The sequence below is a fragment of the Polypterus senegalus genome, chromosome 2 (genome assembly GCF_016835505.1).
Source record: "Polypterus senegalus isolate Bchr_013 chromosome 2, ASM1683550v1, whole genome shotgun sequence".
Lineage (NCBI taxonomy): Eukaryota > Metazoa > Chordata > Cladistia > Polypteriformes > Polypteridae > Polypterus > Polypterus senegalus.
Window position 1 is genome coordinate 72,195,332 of NC_053155.1, and position 27,628 is coordinate 72,222,959.

General features: G+C 36.6%; 1 protein-coding gene across 1 annotated transcript in view; it reads right to left on the reverse strand.

Moving 5' to 3' along the window:
• Nucleotides 1-23,709, reverse strand: part of LOC120523024 (adrenodoxin-like) — a 34,541-nt gene extending 10,832 nt beyond the window's left edge. Inside the window, exons 1-2 of the mRNA XM_039743948.1 lie at nt 23,457-23,709; nt 9,951-10,075 (exon numbers count right to left, since the gene is read on the reverse strand). Of these exons, the coding sequence (XP_039599882.1) occupies nt 9,951-10,075; nt 23,457-23,608 (277 nt within the window). The 5' untranslated portion in view covers nt 23,609-23,709. The remainder of the gene's footprint in view (nt 1-9,950; nt 10,076-23,456) is intronic.
• Between the last annotated feature and the right edge of the window lie 3,919 nt (nt 23,710-27,628).

A 27,628-nucleotide genomic window follows, 5' to 3' on the forward strand; every position in this document is an offset into this window, starting at 1 on the left:
AAAGAAAATCACAGTGATAATGGTTGTATGCAAGAATGATTGACTTTTTTCTTTTAAACATGACGTTAATGAAATGGAATGTTCAACACCTCGATAATTCAAATGAACCTACAAATTGCCCCCCATTCTTTAATTCCCTTGTCTCAGAATTTTTAAGCTAAAACCTCACAATGTTTGAAGATCCTCTACTTGCATTCTTAATATTTGATTTTCTCTAGCAAAATATCATTATAACAATTATTCTTCTGGCCTTACTTTAGTATTTATACCTAAAAACTAAGCTGCTTTATCAATTTAATTATTAAGCTTAGTTTTTTGCTACACATTCTACACATGTCTGTCTTCTTCACATTAATCTACATGCCATACTGTTCCCCTACTTCATGTATTGCTTTTGACAGTCTTAGCAGATGTTCCTTAAAGTGAAGCATCACAGCTTAGTCACCTGCAAGAATATTATCTTTCAGTAGTGTACAGTACTTTGTATTCTCACTCCATTCTCAAAATTCATTATACTGTAACTTCTGAAATTCAACATTTCTGAGTATATTATTTATTACTTTTGAGAAAGTAATCATTCTTATCTTGCACTGCTTTTGATTTAACCAGGTGCTGATACTGTCCATCTTGGTAATATAATTTCGGTCTCTCCAATCCAACCCATATACTGTATTTTATTCTACACTTCTATTACTTTCTTCTACTTTGCTCTCAAGATATCTAAACAGCTCAATCAAAATCCTCATCTTTACAAATAAAAATATTAGTTATTATTTAACTTTGTTTAAAATTGAGTTAATTCAGGTAACAAATTGCCTTCCTTTCTTAAGTCTATGATAATTATAGAAATTATTTTAAATGCATAGAAAATGGATTATATTATCATGTATGTAAACATTCTACTAAATTCGGTGTAAATCTTGCTAAACTGATTAGATCTTATGATCAATGATTATGATTTTATTAACAATTCATTTTCAAGCTTAAAATATCTAAAGGTTTTTCAAAGACACCAAACCTCACATTACTCACAAGTGTTCACAGCTAAACAATTTGCTAAACAAATATAAATTTAGCATATTCTCGTCCCTAGCAGCTGGAGATTAGGATCTTCATAATGGTACCTAGATGAAATATTTTATTAAAAAAAGTTTTAGTTTTGCTAATAAAGTTTGTATCACTATATAACCTTTATTAACATAAAAACTGCCAAAAATTAATGCCAACAACAGTACAGAGAATTTACTAGGGATGACTTCCTAAAATGAGATAGAATAGTGTGCAATAATAATTTAGAACCTAGAAGTATGATACCTAATTCCTGTATGGAAATATAAAGAATTGAATTCTTAAATGTAAAGTAATTATGGAAATATAGCTTTAATATGTCTTTAAAAACATTATTTTTCTTTTCAAAGAGATATCTCATTTTAATAAGGGTCAAATGTCTCGGGTGACTGGTTTTAAGCACTACAGTTAAAGGTTTCTATCAGTAATAACCTTAAAAGAAAGGTCAGTCTCAACAGCATGGGAATTAAGGACATAAAGAAAATCAGCTGGAGTTCAAAAGGTTACTAATCATGTGTTAGTATACAAGCTACAGTATTTCAGTACATTCTATTCAGTTCTAATTTAAACTTTTATTTGTTAGCTTCTTTTGCTATCAGGTGGCCCAAGTTTCAATTTATCAGCTAACTACAACTGAAAGCTACTAGCGATTAGACTTTGCCACACGTCTTAAACATTAATTACAGCAACAATATATTGCTTAGATTGTTCTTGAACTCTAAAGTTGTATCATTATTGCCAGCATAGTATGAAATCATATAGAGAAATTGGTTACAAGTTAAATATTCAAAACATCTACATGTTAACATTCAGTACTTAATGTACAGTATAAGATAACCTTCACATTGCTAGGCTTCTTTTGCCATCTAGTGGTGCCAAGTTGCAAATTGTTAACGCTATGAATAAAAAAGCTATGTGTTTATTATGAAACACTAAAAACTCATGTTTTACAAATTATGCTATCCTTGCTAAAGCTCCTATATATTTCTTTCTCAGGGAATAATATAAACCGTTCATTATTTGACCTTAGTTTTAGGTGCTGCATATCTAAAAATGAGTTGATAATTGTCATTATATTTAAAAAAAAAAAAAAAACTTATTGATGGTAATCAAGTAATAAAATAACCATATGAAAAAAGACATCTTCTTTACTGCAATAGAGGAATACATTTTTGAAAAGGAAGTACAATAACATCACAGCCATGTTAATTCTTCTACTTCACTGCATAAGAATGTGAGAAGTTTGATAAATAAGAGACTGTTCAGCCAACCAATTTAATCTGATTAGCTAAAAGTTATTCCAATATCTCATTTTGATATATCATTTAACAATTAACTTTTGATTAATCTTCAAATTCACTTTTCCTTAATCTCCACAGTGTCCTTGTGTATGCGAATCACTGTTTAATTTTAACAAATCTACTGGATAAACAATGACTTTATACCTACCTGGCTTGAATTCTTACATATCCTTCTCTATCCAACGCTAAAGAGATTTAATCCACTTTTCCCATCAGAGTAGGAAATATTCTTCAGTCCTGTAATGATCTTGATGGTTTTACCTCTGGAGTCATTTTGTCTTTTTTTGTAATGGGATGACCAGAACTGCATGTTGTACTCCAAATATATTATAAACTAAGAAATACTGTGTCTGTATTCAACGGTCCTTATAATGTAACCTCACATTTTCATTTATTTCTTTTTGTGCAATGCATAAGTGAGATTGCTTCCACCACGTAGGCACTGTTCCTGTTTCCTATATGCACTACTCTGCACTTGTTGACATCAAAATGTATATTGGTCTGTACGGTTTTAAAGATTGTCCAAGTGTGTTTACGTCACTGATTTAAATTTTAAAAAGCAAATGTTATACAGGGTGGGCCATTTATATGGATACACCTTAATAAAATGGGAATGGTTGGTGATATTAACTTCCTGTTTGTGGCACATTAGTATATGTGAGGGGGGAAACTTTTCAAGATGGGTGGTGACCATGGTGGCCATTTTGAAGTCAGCCATTTTGGATCCAACTTTTGTTTTTTCAATAGGAAGAGGGTCATGTGACACATCAGACTTATTGGGAATTTCACAAGAAAAACAATGGTGTGCTTGGTTTTAACGTAACGTTATTCTTTCATGAGTTATTTACAAGTTTCTCTTTGTTTACAGCCATTGACATGTCGCAGAGGTTAACACGTTGTAGCGGTCAGAAGCCGCTAAGATTCACACCGTCGTGGAAGACGGTGATTTATTTATTTTATATGAGGATTACCAGGGACAACCCCAGCCTTGGCACGACACACACCCACACACTACAGAGACAAAGAAAACACACTGGGAACTTAAACGAAAAAAAAAGTATAATGAAATTAAATTAACTCAATGAAAACAATAATACCACCCCTGATCCCTTCGGCGATATTACAATTAACAGAAACACGACAAACACGCAGTAAAGTCCATGTATGAAATGATCAGCAGTGAAGTTATGTCCAGTGATTTGTATGAAGCGAGGGAAATGGAAAACACAGTCCTACCGGTAATTGCTGAAGTATGATGACCGATGAATGGTTCAGGAGCGCTCCTTCTTCCGTGAAAGCCAATGAATCCAGACAACGTCCTCAGTAACAGTAAACAGGTAGACAAATGATTCCAGACCCCAACAAACAACACAATCCAGGACACGAAGATGTAAAGCAGGAAAACGACAGGCAGTTCCACAGATAAATACAAGCACAAAATGACCAAAACAAACCTCCTCTCTCTTCGACCCCTGCCCTCCTTTTAAACCCCTCTGGCCACCTTTGACCCCAACAGCTCCTGCTAGGCCTGCTGGGAGATGCAGTTCTAATTAATGGTAGCACTGCTACAACGTGAGGAGCGGATAGAAATTGTGTTGATGTCTGGTGAACGCAGTAACCGGGTCATTGCAGCAGATTTCAATGCAAGACACCCTACGAGACCACCCATCTCCCATGCTACAGTTAGCAAACTGCTTGCTACGTTTCGTGAAACTGGTTCAGTGTTGGATTTGCCAAAATGTGGATGCATGAAAACTGTCACTAATGAAAAAACATCAGTGGCTGTCCTAGCTTCATTCAGCAAGAGCCAACAGCGTAGCACTCGCCGCATGTCACTGTAGAGTGGCATTAGTCGAACATCCCTTCGGCGGATATTAGCTACTCACAAATGGCACCCTTACAAACTCCAGCTACTGCAGCATCTCAACAAGGATGACCCAGATCGGCGCACTGAATTTGCAGAATGGGCAAAACATAAATTGGAACAGAACCCTCAGTTTACGCAGAAGATTTTGTTCAGTGATGAGGCAAACTTTTATGTGAATGGTAAAGTTAACAAACAAAACCACCGCTATTGGTCTGACACTAACCCACATTGGATAGATCCCTCCAAGACTGTTGGAACAAAAAAATTGATGGTATGTTGTGGTATATGAGGTACAAAGATAGTGGGGCCATTCTTCATCAATGGAAACCTCAAGGCCACTGGATATGCAAAATTGCTACATGATGATGTGTTTCCCTCTTTATGCACTGAAGCTGGCACGTTCCCAGAGTTTTTCCAGCAAGATGGTGCACCACCACATTAGGGGTGTCAGGTCCGAGCATTCCTAGATGAACAGTTTCCTGGAAAGTGGATTGGTCGTCGTCGGGCCAGTTGAATGGCCCCCAAGGTCTCCCGATCTGACCCCCTTAGACTTTTATCTTTGAGATCATCAGAAGGCAATTGTCTATGCTGTGAAGAAACGAGGTGTGCAGCACCTGAAACTACGGATACTGGAAGCCTGTGCTAGCATTTCTCCTGCGGTGTTGCTATCAGTGTGTGAAGAGTGGGAGAAAAGGGTTGCATTGACAATCCAACACAATGGTCAGCACATTGAACACATTTTATAAGTGGTCAGAAACTTGTAAATAACTCATGAAAGAATAAAGTTACGTTAAAACCATGCATACCATTGTTTTTCTTGTGAAATTCCCAATAAGTTTGATGTGTCACATGACCCTCTTCCTATTGAAAAAACAAAAGTTGGATCCAAAATGGCCAACTTCAAAATGGCCACCATGGTCACCACCCATCTTAAAAAGTTTCCCCCCTCACATATACCAATGTGCCACAAACAGGAAGTTAATATCACCAACCATTCCCATTTTATTAAGGTGTATCCATATACATGGCCCACTTTGTATTACAGACAAAAGAGGGAGTGGTCTTCTTGTCTACATTTGTAAACTGAGCTTTGTAAATTATCTTAGATATACCGTAAACTGCTTAACTTTGCTATTGTACAAAAATTCCAAACCTTGAATGTACCTTCTTTTACAATTTTTGATCATGTCCATATGCAAATAGTCCAATGTTAGGTAGGTTAACTAGATAACAAGTTAATAGCCTTACATCTGAATGCTGTATAGCTGAGAGAGCTTAAAAATCAAGAGAGTGACAGAGATCTTGTGCTAAAGTGTTGCCCCTGAATAAATAGCACAGGATAAAGGTGACTCAGAGGTAAAAATAATTCCAGACCCGTCTCACTGCATTAAATGCTAATCTGGCTACAAAAAAAGTTTCAGCTGGTAGAAAAAAATAAACTTCACATCCCTACTTCAACAGTTTACAGATTTACAGTGCATACAGAAAGTATTCACAGCACATAACTTTTTCCACATTTTGTTATGTTATAGCCTTATTTCAAGGATTAAATTCATTTTTTTCCTCAGAATTCTGAAACACACAACACCTCATAATGACAACGTGAAAAAGGTTTACTTGAGATTTTTGCAAATTTATTAAAAATAAAAAAATTGAGAAAGCACATGTACATAAGTATTCACAGCCTTTGCCATGATGCTGAAAATTGAGCTCAGGCGCATCCTGTTTGCCCTGATCATCATTGAGATGTTTCTGCAGCTTAATTTGAGTCCACCTGTGGTAAATTCAGCTGATTGAACATGATTTGGAAAGGCACACATCTGTCTATATAAGGTCCCACAGTTGACAGTTCATGTCAGAGCACAAACCAAGCATGAAGTCAAAGGAATTGTCTGTAGACCACCGGGACAGGATTGTCTCGAGGCACAAATCTGGGGAAGGTTACAGAAAAATTTCTGCTGCTTTGAAGGTCCCAATGAGCACAGTGGCCTCCATTATCCGTAAGTGGAAGAAGTTCGAAACCACCAGGACTCTTCCTAGAGCTGGCCGGCCATCTAAACTGAGCGAGCGGGAGAGAAGGGCCTTAGTCAAGGAGGTGACCAAGAACCCGATGGTCACTCTGTCAGAGCTCCAGAGGTCCTCTGTGGAGAGAAACAAAATTCTCTGGTCTGATGAGACAAAGACTGAACTCTTTGGTGTGAATGCCAGGAGTCATGTTTGGAGGAAACCAGGCACCACTCATCACCAGGCCAATAGCATCCCTACAGTGAAGCATGGTGGTGGCAGCATCATGCTGTGGGGATGTTTTTCAGTGACAGGAACTGGGAGACTAGTCAGGATAAAGGGAAAGATGACTGCAGCAATGTACATAGTCATCCTGGATGAAAGCCTGCTCCAGAGCGCTCTTGACCTCAGACTGGTTCATCTTTCAGCAGGACAATGACCCTAAGCACACAGCCAAGATATCAAAGGAGTGGCTTCAGGACAACTCTGTGAATGTTCTTGAGTGGCCCAGCCAGAGCCCAGACTTGAATCCGATTGAACATCTCACCTTAAAATAGCTGTGCACCGATGCTTCCCATCCAACCTGAGGGAGCTTGAGAGGTGCTGCAAAGAGGAATGGGCGAAACTGGCCAAGGATAGGTATGCCAAGCTTGTGGCATCATATTCAAAAAGACTTGAGACTGTAATTGCTGCCAAAGGTGCATCGACAAAGTATTGAGCAAAGGCTGTGAATACTTATGTACATGTGCTTTCTCAGTTTTTTTATTTTTAATAAATTTGCAAAAACCTCAAGTAAACTTTTTTTCACATTGTCATTATGGGGTGTTGTGTATAGAATTCTGAGGAAAGAAAATGAATTGAAACCATTTTGGAATAAGGCTGTAACATAACAAAATGTGGAAAAAGTTATGCGCTGTGAATACTTTCCAGATGCACTGTATACTTATTAACATTTCTGTAATTTAGAAATAATGTCTTTTGAATAGTTTTGTATTGACTTGCTTGCAAGTCTTGCATACAGGTTTGCAAGTTTCTTGTGGCTTTCCATTCCCATTTGCCTAAAAGCCTAAGTATTTCCAGACACCAATCTAGATGCTCTCTTTGCCAGTTTTGATGCTGCTGAAACTGCCATCCTATTAACACCTGTGTGGATGGAAATGGGGCTCCAACTGGAGCCAGGAAGAACTAGAAATCCATTCGCAATAAAGGCTGTAAATCAATACTATGAAAAATGAGTACTAATGCAATTTTAAAATTTATACATAGATATTTAGATATTTTTGACAAAGCTACTATTTGGCTGCTTTTAAACATCAGGGACTGTCCATTTGGTTGGTGAAAAATACAGAAAAATATGGAGAACAAGTTTCTTCTAAAAAGACAGAAACTTAGGTTAAAGTTCATCTTTCAGTGGGACAATGATCCCAAACTCATGGCCAAAATTAACAGAGTAGCTCCATGGCCAAAATGTGAATGTTCTATATTGGTCCTATGAAAGTAATGATCTCAAATCAACTGAAAATCTGAGGCAGAATTTTAAAAACTGCAGTTGGCTGACTAGCATGAAGAACCTGAAGTTAAATGGGCCATATTCACACCTGAACTGGGCATTCAATGCTTTTACACACTCTGTCAGAAAGACAATGCTGCTACTACTGCAAAAGGCAGCCTGACAAATATTAAATTAATGGACTTTAATGTAAAACCAGATTTTTCATTATTTAATTTAAATTTTTTTTGTCTAACATAAAACAATGTCATTTGCGTGACATCTCCCATTTGAATAAATGTTTTGAGAATGTTCCTATCTTCACAACAATAAAGATGATTTTTTGGGAACCTGGACTCGTCTGCTTCTCTCTTGTAAAAATCTGTGACCCACATATCACAATTCTAATGCTTATTTTAATATTTTGGCTCTTGGAGATTGTGACAAAACATTTTTAAAATAAACTGATCTTCTAAAGAGCATGAAACACTAGTTTACTGTAATTTGTACAACAGCAAAATGAAACACTTAATTGCACACTCGCTCAAAAATAAAAAAAAATTAAACTATAATGAAATATTAAGAGGACTGTAACATATACTGGAAATTGAATTAATCTGCAGTAATTAATATATTTATAAAATACAAAGAAACTGCTACTATAGTATAGGAAGAGTTATTACAAGTTCTCATAAAAAAGAAAACAAACACCAACAAACGAAATATTACTTGAGTAAAACGCTGTTTTTAAGTTTGAAGATGTATTTTTATACTCCTACACTACCTGCAAGAAAGGGCAAAAAAGCTTAGTAACCTTTTTTATTATACTGCCTGGGGTATGGATGTACTGAAATGTTCTCGGTTGGTAAACATTCTTTTTCAGTAAATGGCACAAATGTTTTAGCTGGATGTACTGAAATGTTCTCGGTTGGTAAACATTCTTTTTCAGTAAATGGCACAAATGTTTTAGCACACTCTTTATAACCTAATTTTCTGAATTTAAACAATTTACAAATCAGACTATAAAATACATTTTCTTCTGCACATAGAAAATATAAGTTCTCAAATTAATATCTTATTTTTGAGAGATTATCATCATGACACCAAAATGTCGGGTCATTCAACTCCATCCTATAGGCTTAATCATTTAAGGATGGTCAAAAATACAAGTGTTCACTGATCAGGTTGTGCACAGGTACACAGCCACAAGTGAAGAGGGACTAAATAGCTAGGATAAGCACATAGCCCAGCTGGGGTTCTATCTTAAATAAAGAAAATGGTAAAATTCACAAAATGGAGTCTTCCAATAAGAAACTCAAATAAAAAGACCAGTTTCAAGCCTTAAATGAATAAGTTCAATTATCAATTTGAAGGAATTACAGTGCAGCTGAAACTTTGTCCATGAAAAGTAAATTCACATACAGTAAAGTAATTTTACTGTTTAAGTGATACTAAGTATTTTGAAAAACAAGGAAAATGGCACATACTTGCACTGTTTCTGTATGTTTTAAAATCACTACTTACTATGTATTCCTATGGTTTCATTGACCACATGTCCAACGGTATCAAGATGGTTGGGATGTAACAAATGATTGGGTTATAAGCATGCTCCAGCACGCTCGATGTGTCACTACATATAAAGCTATAATGCAACTTTTGCTGTTTAAAAGTTGAAAGGCAAAAGGCCCCAAAATATGGTTCATTCTAAATGTGAAGCTTGAGAAAAAACATCTACATTACAGTCTACAAATAGTCTAATCATATTCTAAATTAGATATTTCCTCATCACAAACTTGCGTTCATGTTAGTAGAATACAGCACTCCACATCTGACTATGAGCACTACTGGCCCATGTAAATAAATGGACGTGCACTAACTATAACAGTTTCACCTGAGTAAACTGTTTAATACTGTCTGCAAAATACACCACTATAAAGGCATTCACATGAGACAACCCCTAAGTGTTATTGATGAAAAAGAAAAAACTTCCAGAATGCACTGTGTATTCAAGAAGTTAAGAAAAAAAATGTAAAAGCAAAATTCCACTGCAGCAGTGTACAGCAGTTCTACTACCCATTCCGACCTTTAAAACTGCTAAAGGAAATAAGGACAGCACGGAAAGTTTTATTTTTTCTCCAAGCAATATTCCTTCAAGGTTTTTTCTAAAGGACAAAACTTTAAGTACCACCACCTTCCAATGTCAACTTCAGAGTGCACTTACCAAATCCATCAATGTCCAGATTTTTTTCAACAACGACATCCAACAATGAGTCTCCAACTTTTCCTTCAGTGGTGATCTTTTCCCCATCTCGGTTAATAAAATTAACTATTACTTTATCTTCTGATCTGCATGATGAAATGAAACATGAAGAATTAAGCTAAAAGATTCTGCTGGTAAAACAAAGGAGCAAACCATATTAGAATAAAACCATCTTTGGATTTGAATTGTAAACTTGGAGGTTGAGGTTTCTTTTTCCAACATTTGAATCTAATGTTAAAAAATGAAAATAAGTACATTCCATAAGTGTATGAAGACTGAGGTAGATCAAAAAATGAAAAATATGTACTTAACTAACCCATGTCAATATTCTTTGCAGATGGGATAAAAACATCCTTAACCAAAAAAAAAAAGAATAGTTATTTTTAACTCAAGCACAAAGTAATCCAAACCACATCCTGGTTAGAACTGTATTTGTGAGTGAAAAGGAAAAAAAATGGTTGCGGTTATATTGGTATTGTGTAGACCTAAAGGTGGCCATACAACATGTTCTACCATTGTTTATAGGGTCATTACTGCCACATGTTCAGAGTACAGTAAAAATCTTACTGGTATTTGCTAATAAACAACAAATTACACATAACACCATAATTCGTGAATGTAACTACCCTAGAAATGGTGTCCCGTCCAGAGATTGTTCCTGCTCTATGCTTGCTGGGAAAGACTCCTGCTTTTCTGCAATCCTGCTCTGGATAAGCAAGTTTAGAAAACATCAAGATGGATGGATGAACTACTTCCATCATTAAACTTTCATCTTAAACCTCATCTGAAAAACATTTAACTTATCCCTTATCATTATTTTTGAGTTAGTCTCTTCCTTACCACCAACCCAAAATGGTTTTCAGGAAACATCTAAAATATCCTGCTATATTGCAGCTTTTTTACTTTTAATAAATTTGCAAAAATTTCTAAAATTCTGTTTTTGCATTGTCATTCTGGGGTACTGAGTGTTGCTTAATATAGACAAAAAAATTAAATTTAAAAAATTTTAGCAAACAAATAGCTGCAACATAGCAAAATGTGAAAGGGTCTGAATACTTTCTGAATCTATTGTATGTTATACAGCTTATTTAGTAGGTAGTAAAATGGTTGTGAAAATATCCTTATTTAATTTTTTGTTAGGCTGAAATGTATAAATATACTTCACATTATTGATATAAGCTGTCTGAAGAATTATTTTATCTGTAATGATAATAGACACTGCAATGAACTATCCAAGGCACAGAAAAGATCAACCCAAGTGAATTAAATAAATCCGATTTACACAACATCTGGACACATAACTATGATCTGATTCCACAATGGACAATCACTTGCCCAGCATATCTCAAAAAATTCAACTAAATTAAATTTTGAAATTATCATTTTTATGCAATCTTTTTGTTCAACCCACTGAATTAAAGCTGAAAATCTGCACTTCAACTGCATCTGAGTTGTTTCATTTAAAATTCATTGTGGTAATGTCCAGAACCAAAATTAGAAAAAAGTTGTTTCTGTCCAAATATTTATGAACCTAACTGTACTATTATATATACAGTTGTCTATGAGAAAAACATTCCTACATGTCCTAGTGACTTGGCTTTTGTTGAGTGTCACTACAAAAGACAATTTTACAGGAAAGTATATTCTTTTAAATTGCAACAGATAATCAGTAAGAATAATGCAAAATTACATACAGTCATGCACTGATTAACAGCCAACCAAGCTGAGGTCATTTGTTAATCATGTACTTGAGGCAGCATTACCAGCAATAGAATGATACATTCTACATGGAAGCAGTGATAGATGTGGTGATGGACTTGCACAGGTAGCAATCTATCTTGGCTTTCTGCATGTCTATACTGATGATGCACCCAACAAATAGCCACAAACTAGCAATAAGCTTAAAAAAAAATTATACTGTTTCAGTTTGTCAATCTTCAGGGCACTGACTGGTCTTGCCACGCAGAATTTTTTGAAAGCACATTTCACCCAGTTGGTCTTTTGTTTCCAGTCTGTGCAGATGATTGTTACATTTTTCTTCCATCGAGAAGACAGAAACACCTTGTATATAATAAATATTTTTTAATAATTATTATTTCACAGGGTCTCATGTTTTCTGACTGTTAGAGGGCCCTTTAAGGCTAGTTTTTGCTGGCACTACTCCATGTGGTTAAATCCTATGCATGCAGCCTTTCCTTAAACAGTGTTTCTCAACCTTAAAGGTCCTGTGACCCAGTTTTGCCTTATTAAATTCACTGACATCCAACTAGTAGCAATTACAAACTACCCCATAAGTAAAACAAGCATGTTAGGAAGAGTGGGGGTGGTCTCTTTGGTGAAACTGGCAACTGAGAATTGGGGCAAATATTAAGCAGTGCTGTTTAGACAACCCACAACACAAAAAGTGGGACATGAGCCAGTGGTTGAGGAACATTACATTTCATGGATGCAGCATGCGGACACTGAAAATCAAGGTACTAGACACACACCTGGAGTTAAACTGTTCAAATGAAATGACTACCACACTTTATGACTGACATAGGGCCAAATGCCTGGCCCAAAATGAAGCTATAAATAATTTAATTATATATGTAGTGACATGAAGAAAGTGTAGTGTAGAACAGTACCTTTGAGCATCTTAACACAATTTCTGTGGATTCCCCATTATAATATTCAGATGCCACAATCTACAACTGGTGCTGGGGTAGTGCGTGATTTACATGCAACAATTTAAGAGGTGCAGTCCCATTTGGACAGGTACCATGTCAGGAGAGGTAGACAGAATATAATGGATAACCATGATGAGTCAGTACACCAGAAAACACTGCCTGTATGCATCTAAGAGTGCCACTCATCAAAAATAAAAAAATGAGAATTAAAGGCCCACTTAAACATTGATGCTAAGAATTTTGGAGAGCAGGCAAACTGAGTATTTCCTTTCAAAGTAAGCAGACATGTATGTCATTTTAAATGATTTTGGAGGTCTGGGGAGAGTCCCTCTTCAAAGTCCGTAGACGCAAATTTACATTACAATGATGTACCTTGTGGGGGACCTGTTAACTTTAAACTGAAGACATCGGTCCAGTGGTGCTTCTAAAATTTGTAGTTATCATGGCCTTTGCCCCCCTCTGTGATTGCCCTGTGCTCCTTCATGTAAATAAAATCACAAAATAGAATCCCTCGGGGTTTTAGCAAACATTCCTATAAGAATGTTACAATACAGATTCTGATCAATGTTTCTGATGAACAAAATGATGAGGAGCTAACCACTATTGTTATGTATAAAACTTAGAAAAAGATCAGGGGCTGTGTGCAATAGCTTCAGAAGCTTAAGCCCCTACTCTCCTCCCAACACCACTGCATCACTCATGGCTGGTCTTGGAACAGCTTCTGTCTTTACTGCTCTCATTCCATTTTTGTTTCTAGTGAAGCAATATCTACTCACAACCAAAGCGCCTGACTCCAGTACGTGAGGTTTTTAGTATACCTGCTAACCACTAACATATGTATCTTCCTTGAGCCTTGCCAAACTTTTCTCCTCCCATACTGACTGGAGACACCAATGTAATCATCTCTTTTTCCCTCTCCAGGGGCCTCATGCATAATGCTGTGCATAGAATTCACACTAAAACATGGCGTACGGACAAAAGCGAAAATGTTCATACACACAAAAAAATAAAGATGCATAAACCTGTGCGACTGTCAACTTCCACGTTCTTCCACTACATAAAACCCGGTCAATGTGAAAAGTAACACACGTTCACGCGCCTGCTGCCACTCCCCAACTCCTCCCAGAATTACGTCTCTTTGAATATGCAAATCAATATAAATAGCACCTTAAGTTCAGCGTTCTGTGAAAAGGCAATGGCAAAAGCACGGGGGGGGGTAAATAGAAGAATTTCAGTGAATACTAAGTGGAGGCAAGGAAAAATGTACTATTTGTTAGTTTAAACATTGATATAAACAACGAAAGGAAGTCGATCGAGTGACAGAGTGTCGGAGAAACTTGAAAGCTCAAATTAACAAAGTCGCACAATGCTCAAAATAAAAAAGAAGTTGTCAGATATCAAAGTTGCCATGAAAAGGCGAGTCGTAGCCCACTGTCTGAGTGTCATATTAAAGCTTATTAGGGTACAGAGAAAAGAAAAAAAAAAAATAGGGGCACAGTGGGAAAACAAGCTTGAAATGTCAACTTTAATCTCAAAATTTCCACTTTAATCACATAGTTTCTTTTGTCATTAGAGCAGAACGTGATAAACTTCATCTTAAAATAATTTAATTTAGATACAATAGTATTTGAGAAACTAGTGAAATAGCACGTTAAATGCTTTGTTTTGTACAAGTTCTTCTATGTGCTCTATGTGTGTGAATCACTATGTGCTTTCTCTCCCTCCAACAGGATGCAGAATCCATTACGTTTGTGATATTAAAGTTCTCTGAATAATTTAAATACTGAGATGTATACTTGATATCATTTTCACGATGATAGGAATTAAAGCATGTATTAAACATGAGAACACGGTGACACCCCATCCAGAGATTGTTCCTGCCTCACGCAAGATGCTTGCTGTGCCGTCCGCAACCTTCGATGAAATAATTTATTGCAGCAGTTCTGTCTCTTTCAAATGTACTAATACCCAATTCCTGTCCTTCCTTTTCTTTCTCCAAGTACCCAATCACCACACAATCAGCTCAGTAACAGACGTTAAGCCATCTGTAAGCTTAGAAATCAGATTCTTCAAAGCTCTTTTTTTTATTATAATTTTATTGATTTTACTGTAATCATTCCATAGAGATAGGTCAATTTTTACAAAAAATAGGATTGAAAACAAATCAACCCAACCCCCACCCCTGGGAAAGAGAGCATGGTCAACGGAGTTAAACTTAAAGCTGGTCAAAATACATAAATTGATGAGTTTAATAGGAGGATAAAAAAAAAGGAATATGGGAAGAGAATCTTTTTCCTCAGTGATTTCAGAGCTTATTCTAAAATATTATTGATTAGATCCTGACAGGTTTTGAAAAAGTTCTGCACAGATCCTCTGAGAATTTAATTTTTTCCAATTTCAAATAGTATAAACCATCAGTTACCCACTGACTTAAAACAGGAGAGTTAGGATTCTTCCAGTTTAGCTAAATAAGTTTGTGTGCCAATAGTGTAGTGAAGGCAATCACAATTTGTTTGTCCTTCTCCACTTTAAGCCCATCTGGGAGAACACCAAACACAGCTGTTAATGGGTTAGGAGGGATTGTGACACCAATAATGTCTGAAATGCACTTAAAAATTTTGGGCCAGAACAGTGTTAATTTGGTGCAGGCCCAAAACATGTGACCCAGTGAGGCTGGGATTTGATTGCAGCATTCACAGGTTGGATCTTGCCCTGGAAACATTTTGAACAGTTTTAAGTGAGACAGATGTGCTCGATATATATAATTTAAAGTTGAATAATTGTATGCTTTGCAGATATGGAGCTTGAGTGAATTTTCTGCATTGCTACCTACCACTCCTTTTCTGATATGTTGAGTGATAGATCTTTTTCCCATTGTCCTCTTGGCTCTTTGAAAGGGAGGGACTGTAAAATAATTTTATATACTGCAGAAATGCTGAGTCCTCCAAACTGAGCAATATTTTTTCCAACATGAAGGAAACTGCGAGATAAGGGAAATCGGGCAGGTTCTATTTGATAAAGTTTCTAATTTGAAGATAGTGAAAGAAATGTGTTGCTGGAAAGTTACATTTGGAATGTAATTGTTCATAGGATCCAAAGATGTTGTCTATGTACAGATCTCTAAGCAATTTAATCCCAAATGTTTTCCAGATATTAAAACTGTATATGTTTGCGAGGGTTGAAAAAGGAAGTTCTCATGCAGAGGTGCCACAGATAAAAAATTCTCCATCTTAAAATGCTTCCTACATTGGTTCCATATTCTGAGTGAGCGAAGCACAACTGTGTGATTAGTATATTGGCGATAACTTTATTTATTGGGGCACAAAGAAGGGAATATAAAGAAGTATTGCAGGATTTTATTTCTATTGCTGACCAAGCCTGTGTATGTTTATCTATTTGTGTCTAGGCTTTTATAGCTTGTTTGCTGCCCAGTAATAAAACTGAAAGTTAGGTAGAGCCATGCCACCTTCTGTCTTAGATCTTTGTAGGTCTTTATAGAGACGCTCTTTGAATACGTGGATGTTTTGAGTTCCAAATAAATAAGGTTATGGTTGAATCTAATTGCTTAAAAATGATTTATTGATGTATATTGGAATGTTTTGAAATAAAAAGAAGCACTTAGGAAGGATATTCATCTTAACAACGTTAATTCTTCCAGTTTTTAAGGAATATTGAAATATCTTCGTAGTACATGTTTAATTAATCTATCCATCTAGGCTTTCAGTGTCACGCCGGCCCCAGTAAGAATACAGTGCGAGGCAGGAACAATCCCTGAACAGGGCACCAGCTCCTTGCTAGCGCTGCAACACCCTGTCCTCACAGGTTTAATTATTAAAAACATAAGATTTAAATGATGTTATCATTTTATCTATATAATGAAATAAACATATTTTGCTGCATTTCATCTTAAAATTGATATCGTCATCATATGTAAATACGTGCTAAAGTGGCTCAGGTTGTGCAATATTATAACAGTATCGTAAGTTACAGTGAGGTAATTGTACATATAAGTACAAACAGTTCTACAAGGAGCACTTGATTGACTGATTAATTGAGTTTATAGTTCTTGGAATGAAACCGTTTCTGAACTGCGAGATCAGTACAGGAAAGGCTCTGAAGTGTTTGCCATATGGGAGCAGTTCAAATAGGCAGCATGTGCTAGATGCTGTATACCGATAATTCTGTATCTGATCAGCTGCTGTAGAGCTGTGATTCCACACTCAGAGCGGTGCAGTGAGAGTAATATGTAATATGGAGAGTAATTGCTGTAGCAATCCCTAACGGGAGCAGCTGAAAAAAGAAGGTGCAGTGAGAGTAACGACGCTAAAGCAGCTATAGTATTTAGAAAAGTTTGGCCATTCCGTGGACCATTATATTGTTACAGGTTATTTACAATCAGATGCCTTAAACTAATAAACAATATGTGGTTAATTTCATTGTATATGATAAAGCAGTGTCAGGGATGAGGATCTAAAAAAGAAAGGGAAACCACACTGGAACCAAAGCACTGCTTTGACGCTAGGTGCCGCCGGTTTGCAAAACCGAGCAGAGAACTTGCGTACGCCAGGATTTCAGCTAACATGAAAATGTGCGTGGCTTTAAGGCAAGTTTAGGATTTATACATCGCAATCTGAGTGTGGTAACGTGTGTACGCACCGTTTACATATTAGGTCCCAGGGCATCATCTTTTTTTCAGTTGTTCATCCACTCTATTGATTAGTGGTGCTGTTTGCTGTTCAGTCAGTTAATCACTTATACTATGTGTGTGTGCGTATATGTGGATGCATATATATATAATTAGATAGATAGGACTGGGTAGTCTAATGGTCTGGAATCCCTACAGATTTAATTTTTTTCTCCAGCCGTCTGGAGTATTTTTTGGTTTTTTTTGTCCACTTTGGCCATTGGACCTTAATCTTATTCTAAGTTAATTAATGTTGACTTATTTTATTTTCTTACTGTGTCTTTTATTTTTCTATTCTTCATTATGTAAAGCACTTTGAGCTACTTTTTGTATGAAAATGTGTTACATAAATAAATGTTGTTCTTTATATATATATATATATATATATATATATATATATATATATATATATATATATATATATATATATATATATATATATATATAGTAGAAGACAAAGAATAACGTCATAGAGGTGTTCAAAAATGTTGGTGCAATACACATGCATAGCAGGTTAGAGATTATGAAAGTACTAAAATTCGAAAGTATCAAAAAAAAATGATAATAAAGACCACATTAGCGCTAACAAATGGAAATTATTAGTCGGTGAAATAATGTACCAGCGAAAAAAGATCAAATATATGAAAATAGGTGATATGACAGAAGTATGTAGATATTGTTCGGCTTTACCCTTTAAGTCGGAAAGTTGTACATCGTCTAATTTGTGTGGCCATCAGGGAAATGTAGTGTTTCTTCCAAATGAAGAGGTGTATCCGCGAGAATTAAAAGATTTATTGTTTGGTGAAAGTGAAATCCACATGTGCGAGTGGCAGAGATGCGAAGTGGCTGGTGCATAGCACCCGCATGGGTGTTAGAAAGCGAAGCGAGCAGGGGGCAGCACCCCCTAGTCGAATATAAAAGGAAATCCTGAGACAAGATTTTTTTCAAGTCCTACGAGACGAGACTTTGGCCAAGAGATTTTTTTCAAGTCCCACTCTCCTCTCAATCATATTCAACTGAAGGGTTATCAACAGCAGAAATGAGTACACGGGCAATCCTAGCACTGAGAAACGATGAAGTAAAACAAATTAACACCAAAACTTTTCGATCGGTTACACAGCAAATTGGTTAAATGCATTTCAATAGACTATGCTGAAACAGTTGGTGGTGTGAGTGTGGAAGATGAAAACATCAACTTATAATATCCCAAAGAAAATCTACAACCGTTAACACTGTACAGTCTTCCACCACCCGAATTACTGTTGAAAGAAGGATGTATCCAGGAAAGGTAATGTAGTACATCTCCCGCGGATAACATTAGACACCAAAGGAGATCTTGATATGCCATTTGTATTAAAACGTTAACAGTTTCCCGCTAGAATAGCTTTTGCAAAGACAATTAACAAATCACAGAGACAAACATTTGAAAAAGTCGGTTTATTTATTAGAGAGAAAGAAATGAAATTCACTCACGGGCAGTTATATGTTGTGTTGTCACAATGGAAGTCCAAACACGGAATCAAAATTCAATGCAATACTGATAAAAATTTAATTAAAAAATTGTTTTTACTTAAGTTTTACAGTAAAAGTGTAAGTTTAAAAAGTATTTGCATGTTAATTTCAAATAGAACAAAATCATATAACGCAACGAATAACTCATAGCAATGCAACATGAAACAATTTACTTTCAAATTATTATGTTTTACTATTTTTTAATATGGTTAATTATTTGCTATAATGTAAAATAGTTAGTTCTATTATGCATATGTAACAATTCCCATGAAAATAACAATGTGTTTTAATTGTACATCTGCGAGTGGCAAAATGCAAAGTGGCTAGCGCGTAGTGAAGCAGCACAAAGCGAGTAGGGGCATAGCCCCATATATATATATATATATATATATATATATATATACACTAGCAAAATACCCGCACTTCGCAGCGGAGAAGTACTGTGTTAAAGAAGTTATGAAAAATAAAAGGAAACATTTTAAAAATAATGTAAGATGATCGTCAATGTAATTGTTTTGTCAATGTGTCATCAAGGATTTGATTATCATCATTTCTTTCAATCAGGTTCGTATTTGGAGGACGAGTAGTGTTCCAAGTTACATTCCGTGTTTGTCAACCGTTGTAAAGATAACAGGTTTCATTCATCGAAGTGTTTACTACCCAAATCGCTACTCGTGAATCTAAGATGTTTAACAGGCATTCCCGGTATTAACTTGTGGATTTGCCTGTGAATATTTAGCGGCAGCATATCTATGAACTTGTAGAATTGCTTGGGAGTATTTAGCAGCAGCGTCTCTATTAACTTGTGGATATGCCTGCGATTATTTAGCAACAGCGTGTCTATTAACTTGTGGATTTTTCTGCGAGTATTTGGCGGCAGCGTCATAAACCTGTTTCCGTCTAGCTGCATCAGAAAATGTACCACGACGTCTGACATGCCTCCTTTTTACTGTTTTCTCACAGCTTGGATTGCTGCCGTCATAATTGGTTTGAGTTTCATGGTTTCAATTATGTTAGTATTTGCAGGACTTGTGTTGAAGTGACATTCGGCATCTGTCAAGCATTGTAAGCATACAACTGGTTTCATCGATAACTTCGCATCCAGCTTTTGAGAGTTCAAACATTCATATGCATCAAAGTGTCCACTACTCAAATCGTCACCTGTGAATCTAAGATGTTTAAGAGGCACTGGCGGTTCTCCAAAGGTGTAAAATATTTGGCCATTTCGGTACACTTGACTTCAGCGGCAGCAATCAACTCACATGCAGAAGCATAGGTGAAGGGCTTAAGCATTTCACTCTTATAGTGCTCCTGTGTAGTATAATTATCTCATGTACCGTCATCAGTCCACACCTTGAACGTGTCCCATTCATTCGGTACATAAGACACAATGTTCCTCCAGATATCAAGAGTGAGCCTGATATGGCTGTGCAATATATAACACAGAGAATGGAAAAGGCAGGCGGCATTTCCAGGCATGGAAACCATAGAATTACCAAAGCACTAGGAAAAAACTCGTAAATCCGTCCCACCTTAAATCCCTTCGCACCTCTCCGTCAGCGTCTTTTGTAAATGTATCAATAAGCAGCAAGCAGCCTGCTATCACATCCCCCCACCGCTGCACAGTTTTCTCAGCTTAAGTCTGTTTACCTGTGTGTCAATTGCTTAGAGTTGTATTGAGTGAGAATTCAACTGAGGTGAACTCGGATGATGACGAGGGTTCTACATCAGGGAAGGAATGCACGTTGCACTTTTGCCATCACTGTACTTTGCATATGTACACAGGAAGCTGTCCAGTCTACTTGTGACTTTACGCTGTAGTAAGATAAGTAAATAAAGCAAGGTAAAAATATATACTCAGTAGTTTGTATGGCCCCCACGTCGGGGCATGCTCCTAATGAGACGATGGATGGTGTCCTGGAGGATCTCCTAACAGATGAATCATAGACCAATTGACAGTAGTTTGTGAGGATGAGGGACTGTGTAATACTGGAGCACCTCAGAGAACTGTTGTGTCTCCCATCTTGTTTACCCTATATGCAACAGATTTCCAGCACAATACCAGCATTTTCAGATGACTCATCCATCATAAGCTGCATTAATAATCGAGATGTGAGAGTACAGGAAGGTAGTGGAGGACTTTGTCTTGTGGTGCCAACAGAAGCAAATGAAGAGAGCTGGTGGTGGACTTCCAAAGTGCCAAGAAACCTCTGAGAACAGTCTACATTCAGGGGGAGGACGTGGAAGTAGTGCAGTGCTGCACGTACCTTGGGTTGCACATGAACAATAAGCTGGACTGGTGTGAGAACACAGTGGCACTGTACAAGAACAGCCAGAGCAGACTATACTCGTTAAGGAGACTAAGGTCGTTTGACATGTGTAGCAAGCTGCTGGAAATGTTCTACCAGTCCATAGTAGCCAGAAGAAGAAATCTGAGCTCAAAATAAGCACAATGGCTGAACAAACTTACCAGGGAAGTCTGATCCATTAACACTAGAATTACCAGAGCCTACGAAAAAACTCGTAAATCCGTCCCACCTTAAATCGCTTCTTAAAATCGTTCACAGCTCTCCACCAGCGTCTTTTGTCATCTAAATGTGCTGATAAAAATCAGGCTGCAAGCAGCCGGCTATTCCATCCCCCCACTGACTTAGAACGTGCACAAACTTCTCCCAGCTCATGCCTTGATTGATTTTCTGGGAGTGAAGTAGAGTTTTAGAGTGGAAATAATAAGATTGTTGTTTGGAACACACGCATTTCATGTCTGTTCCGTTTCTACCGTAATCTGTGTAAACACATTGTTAAAACAGAAACGTTTTTTATATTCTACTAGTAGATGACAAAATGTAGGCATAAACTATATAATGTATGAAGCCTGAAGTATCAAAGACATACTTTCACAAAAGATACAAATCTAACACAACAATTGCGCTTTTATTCAAAAATATAACTGCGGAAACAAAAAGCCGCCTTAACATGCGACATTGACACTTGTTTATTATGACTGCCTTCGTGGCGCAATAGAATCAGCTGCCGACTGAAAATCAAAATATATATATATTTGTGGGTGAAATACTCTTTTAATTAAAATTCTGAAACTGGTAAGAGTGGAAGTCTGTAGCAAATCAGAAGCCTTGGATTAGAAAAGACTATTAAACTCACTTCTTGGAAAGTGCAGGTTGTTGGTTTATTTATTTATTTTTAAACATCAGTTACTATGCCAGAAATCATTCCGTGCTGTTCAAGAATACTTGTTGTATAGGGGCAAATTAAATCAAACTAGCTTGTGTATTCTTTGCTGTTTGCCTTGGTAATAAACACACAAATTGACAGACACAAAACATCTGGAGATGATCATAACATTATAAGCTATCTTTAGTAGAAAAAAAAAACTGACCAATTTTAAAATAAAGGTTTTTTTGCTATTTAGTTTTTAATATAATCACTCATAACATGGCATTTTTTTTCATTTTTGGTATAGCATAGTATTTACACAAAATACAGAGCTGGAAAAGAGCTTTAAAATGATATGGAAACCATTTCTGTGCAACTTATATTTAGACAGATATTGCAGTCATAATGCTCCACACAACCCAACAACCCCTCCCATATAATAAATTCAAACTATGTTAGCTTAAATCTCCCTTAATATTGATCCAAGACACATGCAATTTCATTTCCAAGTGTTACTCATATGACTAAACCAGTATGCCAGGTTTCATTAAAATCTGTTGACAATGAGGTCCAAAAGTGTTATGATTTGACATGGAATTACCCCATACAGGTCATTTAGGGTATATTTCGTTAGTACTACTGATTCAGCTACAATAAAGTGCTTAACCTCAATAATCTGTTAAGTATGTCCTATTAAATATGTCCAATTCGTTGTACGTACCCCAGGAACACTGGGAGCAAGGGCGTACCCAACTCTGGACAGGATCCCAGTTCACCGCCGGTCACACTCGGCCATAAAGTGTCAGTATAAAGCTGTCAAGTAATCTAACCAGATCAAAACGCTTATGTGAATTTGGAAAATCCATGGAAACACGGGGAGGAAAAGGCAAACAACTTCGCACAAGCAGTGCTCAGGGCGACACTCAAAACATGAAATTCAAGGAATTTTGACACTGCAGCAGGGTTAATGCGATTAGGAAAATAACTATAGGAAGGGTGTTTTAACGTTTCTTGTAGTATTCTTGTAGACACTAAAGAGGCCGCCGAACGTGTGACTGAACCTTGACACTCGTGAAGATAAGCAGCAGGCAGTGGCCTTGAGTACTACAGTGATAACCAACATACTGCCCACGAAGAAAATTCGTGGACGCTCCTGCAGTATTACTTACAGTCCAGAGTTAACGAATGTCTGCCCTTCTCGCCGTTTTAATACGATCGGAAAAAGTCCTTTGGAAGTTGGGCATAAAATTTCCATATTAAATTCCCACAAACGGGGTCCATGCACTGTGACAGTGCTTAAAAATGCGAATGACAGGAGGTCGCCTAGCAGTCGGTCACTGGACCCTTTTATATAGTAACCCTGAAGCCCAAGTCCTCCACGATTTCGACCCTGGGCCTGCTCCCCGTGAATCCCCGACGATTTCCTACCTTAGCATCCCTGTCATAGAGCTGAACAATCGGTGTCGTCCGTTGTTTAAGAGCCATCGTTCTCTCACTGCTCTCACTAATATGGGGGCCGAAAGAACAGAACGGGTGCAGGTTAATAAACTTTGGGTAACTGGCAAGAACCGAGCAGTCATGCTGTGGAGCCGGTAGGAGGACTTCGAAGTTAAAGTGCGACGTCTGCGGACAAGACTGTCGACGCGTGCGTGCGTGCGTGCGTGCGTGAGTGAGCTAGAGACTGCAAGCAACCTTTGCCCGCCCCCTGGCCCCAATTACGCAACAACGTCTTCCAACGAGCCTGCGGTCTATTTCGAAACAATAGCTATCTGCATTCGTTAAACTGGGATGAGAAAAACCTTTTAGAAAGTGAAGCAGTTCGTCATTAAAATATAAACGGCACGAAGAAGTCAAAGCAGGAGCAAGGTGTTTATTTTAAAAATGGCATGCACCTTTTTTGCTTGCAATAAGTAGTAGTTAGCTTTATAATCAAGGTATGTTAGGTTTTTAACATACAGTATATACTTATAGAACCCAAATCATTAGTTACAAAGCAGCGGCAGCAGTCAGAAGCCAAGCTTCAAGTAAATTATGACTGAAGTGCGCATGTCGAAATGGTAGCCAAATGATTTCCTTCCATTCATTTTCTTATTCAGACATATATACCCGTCTGTGTATTAAATTATTAATTCTCTTGAGGTGCACTTTCATTTTCCAAAGGAATAAAAATCCAAAATGAGATTGCCTTAAACCCTTTTGGTTTCTCCTAGACGATAAACAAATCAGAAAGAAATAAAAAGACATGTTCTTTTATCTCATGTTTCTCAAATTGTCCTACGGAGATAAAATAACCCGGTATTCCCCCAAGTGTCTCCTCTTGAGATTTAGCAGGGATCTCAGCAAAGTCACACAATGGGCTCAGATGTTCAAAATAGAGTCTTGGCAATTTTTTTTCAGTTTGAAAGTATTTTCATTGTGTGCTTATTACATTTATTTATTTGGCTGAAACTTTGATCCAAAGTGACTTACAACATTTGAGATACAATTGGTTCCATTTCTGTTGTTTTTCTTATTGGAGCAAAGGAAGGTGAAATGACTTGCTCAGGGTCACAAGGTGTCAGTGGTGGGATTTGAACCCACAACATAAGATTGAAGTTAATAGCCTTAAATCACTGTCCCAACCTGCCTGCATTTTTATTTTTTTATTATTTATTATTATTATTTTATTATTTACTAGCTGATTACCCACTGGCTTCACTCACTGAGTGCAAGGGAAAAAAATAAAAGTACTGGCAATTAAAAAAAAGTTACAATGTGGCAATTTCCACGACAGTGACGTGGACGAATAAATAAAAGTTCTCTGTCAGAACATGCCTGGCAGCGGACGGCTCAGCGCTGGAGTCCACATAGGAGGGCTGGGAAAGGGCGACGTGGGGCGCACTTCTATGGGATAAACCGGCGTGTTTGTATTTATTTCTTTTCAATATCAGTAAAATAACTCTCACACAAATAATAACAATTTGTAAAGATGATATAAAAATGGCGTCCACAAACAAAGTGATTAGTTCCTGTATTATAACATGTTCTGTGGTCATACATGATTTCTGATTTGCGTGGTCATACGTAATTTCCGTTTCAAACAGGAAAAGAATTTTATATATATAGATTTATTTTTTCATTAATATATGGTGAAATGCATTGACAGTTCTTTATGGTAATAAAATATTTTACTGTGATTGCAAAACTGTAGTCCTTGCTTCTGATTAATTTTATTAGTTGCTCTAATTTATATTGTTGTCCCTCAATTAGATCATAATCATTCTGGAAGAAAAATATTAAGTCTTGAAAGAGATTAATAGTGTAGCATTGCAGTTTAAGCTATCGACTTTAAACTATAAGGCTATGGGTTCAAATCCCACTACTGACACCATGTGACCATGAGCAAGTCACTTCACTTGCCTGTGCCCCAGTTTGAAAAACAAAATAAATGTAACCAATCATATCTAAAATTTTGAAAGTCACCTTGTATAAAGGCATCAGTCCAATAATAGGTAAAAAAAAAATATGAAGTATTGAAAGAGAATTCAAGAAGACCAGAAAGATGTCTCACAAAATATGACATGTCTTTCAAATCAAGTTCTCAATTTTTGACTTGTTATACCTCAGTTGTATGTCATATCTCCTTTTTCTAAGGCTATTTCTAATTTTAGGAGAAATATCTGTTGCAAAGTTGATTCTTAAGTGAAACATAAGTGTGAATCTCTTTTAATTCTCATGAGCAATCAAAGATCAACCTTTCAGCAGTAAACATTTCCTATGGGTTATCTAGAATACTTTGTACAAATCAAATTACATGCAGAATGTACATGACATTGTGAACATGCTCAAGACATTTACATTTTCTTTAAATGACTATCAGATGACTCAAAAAGATTTGAGACATATGTGTTTGCTTCAAAAAGTAGTCAGCAAAAGAACATGGATGTCAGAAAGTTCCTTAAACACACTAAAATCAAAAAAGGCATAATTGGGCATCTACTTTATTCCTGTGCAGAGCAGCTCTCTCCATAATTCCACTCCTTATTTGAGATGCCTTTGGATTTAAAGCAAGTACCCAGGCAAATGTTATTCCATTAGGAAAAAAAAAAACTACACACACCAAAACATTTACCAACTTCAGACTGGTGGCATTAACTTCTCATGTCATGAAATCCTTTGAGAAGTTAATTAAGAGGCAACTACTTAACAAAACCCAGAACACTTACCAATTAGCATACAGAACAAAATGGGAGGGGGGTAAAGGATGTTACAACAACACCTCTGAATCTCCTGTATGAACACTTAGAATAAACAAAAAAAAATGCAAGATTGCTATTTATAGATTTCTTACAAGCTTTCAATACAGTCTACCCCAACATTTTAGTTGACAGGCTAATTGATCAGTTCTGTTTGGACCCTAACTTGGTAGGGTGGCTTCTGGACTCTTTAAGAAACAGAACATAAAGAGTTAAATGTTAATGGCTGTTTTTCTGATAGCCTAAGTATATCTATCGTACCCCTCAAGGTTGCTGTTTATCAACTCCTTTGTTTACTTTATATACAAATGACTGGAGCAGTACACACAAGGACAGACATATCCTGAAATTTGAAGATGACTGTCAATGAGAGTCTTTTACAAGATAAGGTGGATGGTTAAGGACCAATTGTCATTGACTATATAATGGTGTGATCATTACTTTTTACTGCTAAATATTTATAAGACAAAATATATTGTTATAGATCTCAGATGTTCCCCTCCATCTACTGCCGCAACTTTAATTAAAGAAAAGACAGTGGAGATGATAGAGTATTATAAATATCTGGGGACAATCATTGATAACAGGTTAAACTTTTGTCATAATAAAGAACAAATTTGTAGGAAGGAGCAGGCACGACTTTTCCTTTAAAAAAAAAACTCAACTGTTTTAAAATGGACAAAACCATAATGACACTGTTTTATAAGTACTTTATTGAATCTATTGTTACATTTAAATTAGGAATATAAACCAAAAACATTAGCAATAAAATTATTGGTTTGCAGCAGTGTCACTGAACTGTATTACAAACAGGTTAGATAGAATGCCGGCTCAGTTCTGTTAGTCAGTAGCCATTCCTTTTTTCCCAAATTTCAGTTGTTGCCATTAGGTTGAAGATATAGCTTTCTAAGGGTAAAGAACAACATATTAGGTGTTCTTTTTGTCATTGTTTAGGCTGAATATTAACGGTTTGTAGCTAGAGAAGCCATATTGTGTACTGTTGTCAGGGACGTGTCCTGCATTTCTAGGGGGATGGTCTCTGGGGTTGTGACCTTGACTTAATAAGCAAACAGCATAAAAGATCAGCTTTTTGTTCTGACCTTCATCTGATCTACAGATAAAATCCTTATTTTCATTTTGACTTACTGTGTGTTTATTCTTTTTGGCTTGCCTGGTTTTTGACTTATTGCATGTTATTTGACCTTGATTTTAGCCTCTCATCTGGGTTTTGGTTGTGACAGTTTGTTTTTTGTTCTTTTTCTTTTGTTTTGCTGTTTGTCCACTTCTCCCAGCTTACTTATGAAATTAATTATCTGTTTTCCTGCTGAGTCAGGTTGAAAGATGGATCAAAATGAGTTACCCCAA